Source organism: Tasmannia lanceolata, unplaced genomic scaffold (genome assembly GCF_043159265.1).
Source record: "Tasmannia lanceolata isolate RefF3 unplaced genomic scaffold, GAP_Taslan_0.1 ptg000012l, whole genome shotgun sequence".
NCBI lineage: Eukaryota > Viridiplantae > Streptophyta > Magnoliopsida > Canellales > Winteraceae > Tasmannia > Tasmannia lanceolata.
The window spans coordinates 31723096-31730307 of record NW_027518689.1 but is presented as its reverse complement, the minus strand read 5'-3'; the positions used below and the strand labels follow the sequence as shown (position 1 = coordinate 31730307).

General features: G+C 43.1%; 1 protein-coding gene across 1 annotated transcript; it reads right to left on the bottom strand.

The window, feature by feature from the left end:
- Nucleotides 1-4150: 4150 nt before the first annotated feature.
- Nucleotides 4151-6814, bottom strand: LOC143888730 (uncharacterized). The gene is made up of 2 exons (XM_077393150.1): nt 4415-6814; nt 4151-4234 (listed from the first exon to the last, which is right to left on the bottom strand). The coding sequence occupies exons 1-2, from the start codon at nt 6812-6814 to the stop codon at nt 4151-4153; spliced, it is 2484 nt and encodes an 827-aa protein (XP_077249265.1).
- Nucleotides 6815-7212: the final 398 nt, after the last annotated feature.

Sequence of the window (7212 nt, the reverse complement as noted above, 5' to 3'; positions counted from 1 at the left end):
CATTGAGGAGTCTTACGACTTTTCTAGGCAGGACTTCATCAACAATGTAAGGACCAGACCAGTTTGGCCTGAACTTCCGTCTGGGATCAAATACCGGTGCCCTGTATGACTTCAGGACAAGATCTCCCGGTTTCAGGTCTCTGACTCGGACTTTCTTGTTGAAGGCCCTTTCGATTCTTCTCTGATACCCTTGGATGTGATATAAGGCTCTCAACCTATTTTCATCGATCATCTGTAATTCCTGATGTCTGGCTCTTGCCCATTCAGACTCTGGTAGATTCGCTTCCATCATTACCCTTAAGGACGGAATTCTCAGCTCAACAGGTAGGACTGCTTCCCTTCCATACACTAGAGAGTACGGAGTTACACCTGTAGAAGACCGGATCGATGTCCTGTAAGCCCATAAAGCAAAAAGAAGCTTGTTCAACCAGTCCTTATAAGTCTCTGTCATCTTACTGATTATGACCTTGATGTTCTTATTCGCTGCCTCTACAGCCCCGTTGGTCTGCGGTCTGTAAGAAGATGACTTGTGATGCTTGATCTTGAACTCTTCGCACAGGTGTACTACCTCTTTCTTGAAATGAGATCCATTATCAGAAATCAGCTCATGAGGTACTCCATATCTGCAAATGATATTCGCACGGATGAACTTCACAACTGTATTGGAAGTTATGGAAGCATATGAAGCCGCCTCTATCCACTTCGTAAAGTAGTCAATGGCCACCAAGATGTTTTCTTGTCCACTCGACGATTTGGGATAGACTTTGCCAATGATATCAATCCCCCATACTGAGAATGGCCATGGCGAGGTCATAGAGTGCAGCTCTGACGGAGGCACATGAATAAGATTTGCATAGACTTGGCATTTATGACATTTCTTCACGAATGCGAAGCAGTCTGCTTTCATTGTGGGCCAATAGAATCCAAGTCTAAGGATTTTCCTTGACAACATCTTACCATTCAAGTGAGGGCCACAAACACCTTCATGTGTTTGCTCTATAAGCTCTGCAACCTGATCTTCATCCACACACAAAAGCTGTATCCCGTCAAATGACCTTCTGTACAATTCTTCACCACAAATGATGAAATTTGCAGCGAACCTCTGAAGAGTTTTCCTCTCTTTAATGGAAGCCTCAGGCGGATGCCTTTTGCCTGAAATGAGATTTCTAATGTCTGTGTACCATGGTTTTCCATCTGGACATCTTGCTGATATCTCTATCGCATTCACATGTGCTGGAGCCCATTGCAATCTAACAGCTAAAGGCTGAACCTCCATCGTTGCAGAAATGTCTAACATTGACGCCAGAGTAGCCAAAGCATCGGCAAAGTGATTCATTGTCCTCGACAGATGAGTAAAGGTGACACTCCTGAACTTCTTGACCAGAGATTCGAGATAAGTGTGATATGAGATCAACCTTGCCTCTTTTGTTTTCCAATCTCCATTTATTTGACAAATAATCAGGATTGAGTCTCTGAACACATCTATGTCTTGAATTTGCAAAGCCAAGCTGCCTCAAGTCCTGCGATGCATGCTTCATATTCAGCCATGTTATTGGTGCATTCGAACTGTAACTTGATGGATATAGGGATGTATTCCTTCTTTGGAGATACCAAAACTGCCCCTATTCCTTGACCATGATTATTGACAGCTCCGTCAAAGTACATAAGCCACTTGGTACTTAGAATCTCTTCTTCAATGTCCATGATCTCTTCATCAGGAAAATCTGCTTTCAAAAAAGCATTCTCCTCAACAGGAGCATCAGCCAGCTGTTCAGCGATGACCCGTCCCTTAATTGATTTCTGAGTGACATAAGTGATGTCAAACTCAGATAACAATAACAACCATCTAGCTGTTCTTCCAGTAAGAGCGGGTTTCTCGAACAAATACTTCAACGGATCCATCCGTGAGAGCAACAGTATTTTATTCGACAGCAGGTAATGTCTGAGTCTTTGAGTCGCCCAAACTAATGCTAGACATGTCTTTTCCAAGATAGTGTACTTGATTTCATACTCTAGCATTTTCTTGCTGATGTAGTAAATGGGTTTTTCCTTCCTAGATCCTGCATCTTGCTGAGCGAGCATACAACCCATTGCCGTATCTGTGATAGACAAGTACAACAACAACGGTTGGCCAGGAATGACTGGTGATAAGACAGGAGGCAAAGACAAGCACTGCTTGACCTTTTCAAATGCTTCCTGACATTCTTCATCCACTTCTTGGAAGAATTCTTCTTCAATAACTTGAAGATGGGTTCACACGTCATAGTTAAATGAGATATATGAATCTCCTCAAGTATTACACTTTGCCAAGAAATCCACGAATCTACTTTTCTGTCTTTGGTGGCTGCATTTCTTGGATAGCCTTGATCTTCTGAGGGTCCACTTCAATTCCTCTCTCGCTGACCATGAATCCAAGCAACTTTCCTGATGTAACCCCAAATACACATTTACTAGGGTTCAAGCGAAGTTGATACTTTCGGATTCGCTCGAAGAACTTTCTTAAGGCAATTGTGTGCTCTGATCGGGTCATTCCTTTGACAATCATTTCATCTACATAGACCTCGACCTCCTTATGAATCATGTCATGAAGAAGAGTAGTCGCAGCTCTCTGATAGGTGGCACCAGCATTCTTAAGACCAAAAGGCATCACTCTGTAGCAATATGTTTCCCACTGAGTAATGAATGCTGTCTTCATTATATCCTCAGGTGCCATTTTAATTTGGTTGTACCCTGAGAATCCATTCATGAAAGATAAGAGTGCATGTCCTGCTGTATTGTCAACCAGGAGATCAATGTTCGGAAGCGGAAAGTCATCTTTCAGACTTGCCTTGTTCAGATCTCTGAAATCGACACACATCCTGACTTTCCCGTCTTTCTTGGGCACCGGTACAATTTTTGCAAGCCATTTAGGGTATTCAACTACTTCGATGAATTTTACTCCCAGTAGCTTCTTAACCTCATCATGAACTTTCAACTCCCATTCTGTTTTAAGTTTCCGGAGTTTTTGCTTCTTCGGCTTGATGCCAGGGATTAGAGGTAATTTGTGTTGGACAATGTCCTCACTCAATCCTGGCATGTCGTCGTAAGACCAAGCAAAAACCTCCATAAACTCTTTTAGCAAGGTGATTAATTCTTCGCGCTCATTAGGAGATAAAATTTTCCCAATTCGTATTTCCCGAATTAAGGGTTCATCACCTATATTTACGGTTTCAATTTTCTCTTCGAGTGGTTTTGCTCGGCGACTCTCCTCTTGTTGAATCATATGTTTGATTTCAAGGGGAGTTTCGTCGGCTACCTCATTAGAGGGGGAGTCTTGATTATCATTATTAGTTACTTGATCAGGTTTAGAAGCAGAATCAGTAGAAGAGACAAGTACATGAATATACACAAAAGAATCTTTTATTTCATCGGAATCAATGATTACATCAGATGACTCGCCCACATCAGGCGTTACAGACTCTGAAATTGAATGAAAAGACAAGTCGACATCAGTATCAACATAACCAGAAATATGTACAGACGAAGAATCAATGAAGACGTCCTCAAACTCGGACTCGACGCCACCAGGGACAGACTCGTCACCCACTCCAGAAGTAGACCCGACCTCTACAGTACCTACATCAAAAGAAAAGTTAAAAATGACAGACTCTGGGACGGACTTAGAAACTAACACAAATTTTGAAACGACTGACTCTTTTGAAGGGACTGGACTATACTGAAGGACTACTTGGGGTATAACCTGTGAGGTCCAGTTATCCAGAGGTCCCTCGGCTGAGGTGATGCAGTTCTTAGGGTTCACGAAAGGTGTATCTCCTCCAATCATCGCAATGACTGGTACTTCAACCTGAAACAGGGAGTCTAGGAGCTCTGATTCAAGGTTCTCAACCCAGTCTGAGTCTGGTTCCTCTGTCACTACTGTCGCTGCAATTTGTTCACTATAAAAATCTGCTGGCAGCTCATCTGCGAAGAAGATCTCAAGACCCGGCAGCTTTGTCCCATTCTCATCATACCAATGCTTAGGAAAACCGTAATAAGGGCAATCAGCTCCCTCTTTTCGGAATCTGCCATTCATGACCATACTGTATGCTCCCATCAAAAATTCTAAGCCCCTGCGGCGGCATTCGGCCCACTTCAGCATGTAAGCTCTCATTTATTGCATCTCCTTGCGAGTTGGCTTGTATCCCAACCCAAACAATCCGTCAGATGCTTTTAACTCTGGCCGCTCAGTCGGACCCTGTAGATTTTTCCCCAGGCCAGCTCCAGGAACATAGCCATATCGGCGCATCATCTTGACTACCCGAGTATTGGTGCTAGAGAGAAACATAATTTCTACACTCATAGCCTCTTCCATGGTGATAGCTGAAACCTCTACTGAAAATCCTGTCAGACTAACATTTCTTGTGTTTTTGGTAACGAGCTCTTGAGATATTTGTCCGACTTCCGGTTCGGGATCTCCCCTGACTGTGATCACCCGGTTGTTTCGAATGAATTTCAGTTTTTGGTGAAGCGTGGAAGGAATAATTCCAACCTCGTGCAGCCAAGGTCGGCCAAGCAACAGACAGAAAGAAGTTTTAATGTCCAACACCTGAAATTCGATGTCAAAGGTTTCTCCTCCGATCACAATCTCAGTAGCCAATGTTCCAATTACATCCCTTCGGGTCCCATCATATGCCAATATGCCTTGCTCAGACGGTATGAAGTCTTCAGGCCCAAACCCTAGAGTAGTGGCAGTGTTCAAGGGACATACATTCAGAGCTGATCCATTGTCTACCAGCACTTTAGAAACTTTCTTCCTGTTGCACAGTAGAGTAATTTTGAGAGGACGAGTATGGTCCTTTCCTTCTGAAGGCAAGTCCTCGTCTGAGAAAGATAAGGCTTTTGAAGCTTTGGTCATGGCCACCAAACCGACCAACTCGTCTGGAGTAATCTCAACTGATACCTGGGATGCATTCAGCTCACGAAGCACAACCTGCCTATGTTTCGGGGATGCCATCAGTAAGCCCCAGATAGAAACATTAGCTTCTGTCTTCTTGAGCCGATTCAACAAGTTGTCTTCTTCTTCATCAAGTCTCTGTTTCTGTTTCTGACTGTCAACTGCTCTTGCAACTTCAACAAGATTATCAATTCTGAGCTCAGCTGGTTTGAAGACTCGTCCACCACGTGTGACGTGACGGAGTTCATCACATTGATCATTTAGAAGCAACAAATCGTCGTCTTCTATCTTGAGGATGTATGGGGTTTGCATCTCTTCTTCCTCATCATCATTCATCTTCAAGACATACAGAGCTTCATTCTCTTTCTTTTCATCCTCACACTGGAGAATGTACGAACGGTTTGATGGCCCAGCCACATCAGGGTCATTCCTGGATAAGACATACGGCTCTTCCGTTTCTGTCCATTCATCTTCTTCCTCAAATTTCCAAACATAGGTCCCTTCAGATTCAATAGCACATATGAAGGAAGCAGGATCAATGACAGACTCTTCAGCGCAAATGACATTGACTGAGGGTGGAGGCGGCATTGCATGTGTCAGAAGGGGGTTTCTGGTTACATTTGGCAATTCAATTGCCAGCTCCTTCCTATCGATCATGTTCTGTATTTGGTGTTTCAAAGCTAAACACCTATCAGTGATGTGACCTGTATTGCGATGATAATCACAGAACTGATCCTCTCTCCAGGATCTCGGCAACGGATTGGGCAAGGGCTTAATGTCAGGCAGTTTGATCTTCCTGTCCTTCAACAGCTTCTTCAAAGCTACGGATAAAGAATATGGGAGGGGATCAAAGTGACGAGGTGGCTTCTGCTCCATCGGCGGCTTTCTCACTTCAGTGATTGCCCTGGGTGGTGGTATGACATAATTGACATTATGTACTTCTTTTGGTGCCATCACAGGTCGCTTCCCCTCTCTGACATCAGATGAAATTCTTGATCTTAGGCCTTTAGCCAATGCATCTTCTATCTGAGTCCCGGTTTTAATGAGATGGTTGAAATCAAGAAAATACTGGATAGCCATATGATGATAATATTGCGGCGACAGATTCTTAACCACAATCTTGATTTGATCTTCGTTGGACAATTTGTGGGTCATCTGAGCAACTTTTCTTCTCCATCTTCGGATGAAGGAGGTGAAGGTTTCATTATGGGCTTGCTTCAATGCTTTCAGATCCCTCTTAGTCACGTCGATTCCCTCCTCCATGGAGAACTGCTCGACGAACTTATTTGCAATAATCTCTAGAGTCCTGATCTCTTCTGCTTTCAAAATCAGGAACCACTTCTTAGCCGTTCCGACTAAGGATCGAGGGAATAGAAGAGCAACTTGCTCTGGAGATAAACATTGTTGTTGCAGAAGTGGAAGAACTGACATCAAATGGCTTCTAGGGCACCCTGTCCCATCATACTTATCCATATCTGGTACTTTGAATCTGAGAGGCAATGTGACTCCTGGATAAATCATGAAATCTGCCATGTTCAATTTCTTCGGACCTTGAAACTTTATATTCTCCATCTCTTGAGTCAGCCTGTCTAGTCTGTCTGTTATCACCTTGCCCTTATCAGATCTATCAAAATTAGGAAGGCAATTCTTTTCTGCGTACTGCTCATCATCGAAGTCGTCTTCCACAGTTAAGACGGCAGGTCTGGTTACCGCAGGAGGTGGAGGAGGTATAGCTGAAGGGTGCTGGGGTGCATGCTCTTTAGAGGTAGACTCTCTGTCATTTTTCAGATGGGCTATCTCCTCATTCATGTTATTCATTTGTAGGAGCATAGCCTTCATCATCTCACTCATCTCTGCCAAAGCGTTTCCAGATTCTGCCATTTGTTCAGGTGTGGGTTGAACTAGTGAAAGTATTTCTTGGAAGTTCGAAATAGGTAACAGAGGAGAGGTAAAAGAAGTAGGTGAAGAAGAATATCGACTCAGCCTGTAATCAGTAGACTGACGGGACCAGGTTGGTTTTAAAATGAGGGTTTTCTTAGGAGGAATGGCTGCTCAATCAAGAATCCTGTAATGGAAATATAAACACTAGATTAAAATTTTGATAATCGAGATAAAATATTCTGATAAAATAGTGACAAGAGAAACATAAACACACTTTCATTAAATGAAATTCAAATTGTGATTACAACGGATGAAAATACTAATCTCTGATCACAACTGGATAAACAGACTGACAATAATGGGAAATGCAGAAATCGAAATAACAAAACATAATATAG

Bases quoted from the DNA above. Each gene is read 5' to 3' on its own strand.
- LOC143888730 (XM_077393150.1), bottom strand. From the start codon at position 6,814: ATGGCAGAATCTGGAAACGCTTTGGCAGAGATGAGTGAGATGATGAAG. The intron at 4,235-4,414 runs GTTACCAAAAAC...AAAAATCTACAG, and splicing joins GACAAATATCTCAAGAGCTC to GGTCCGACTGAGCGGCCAGA.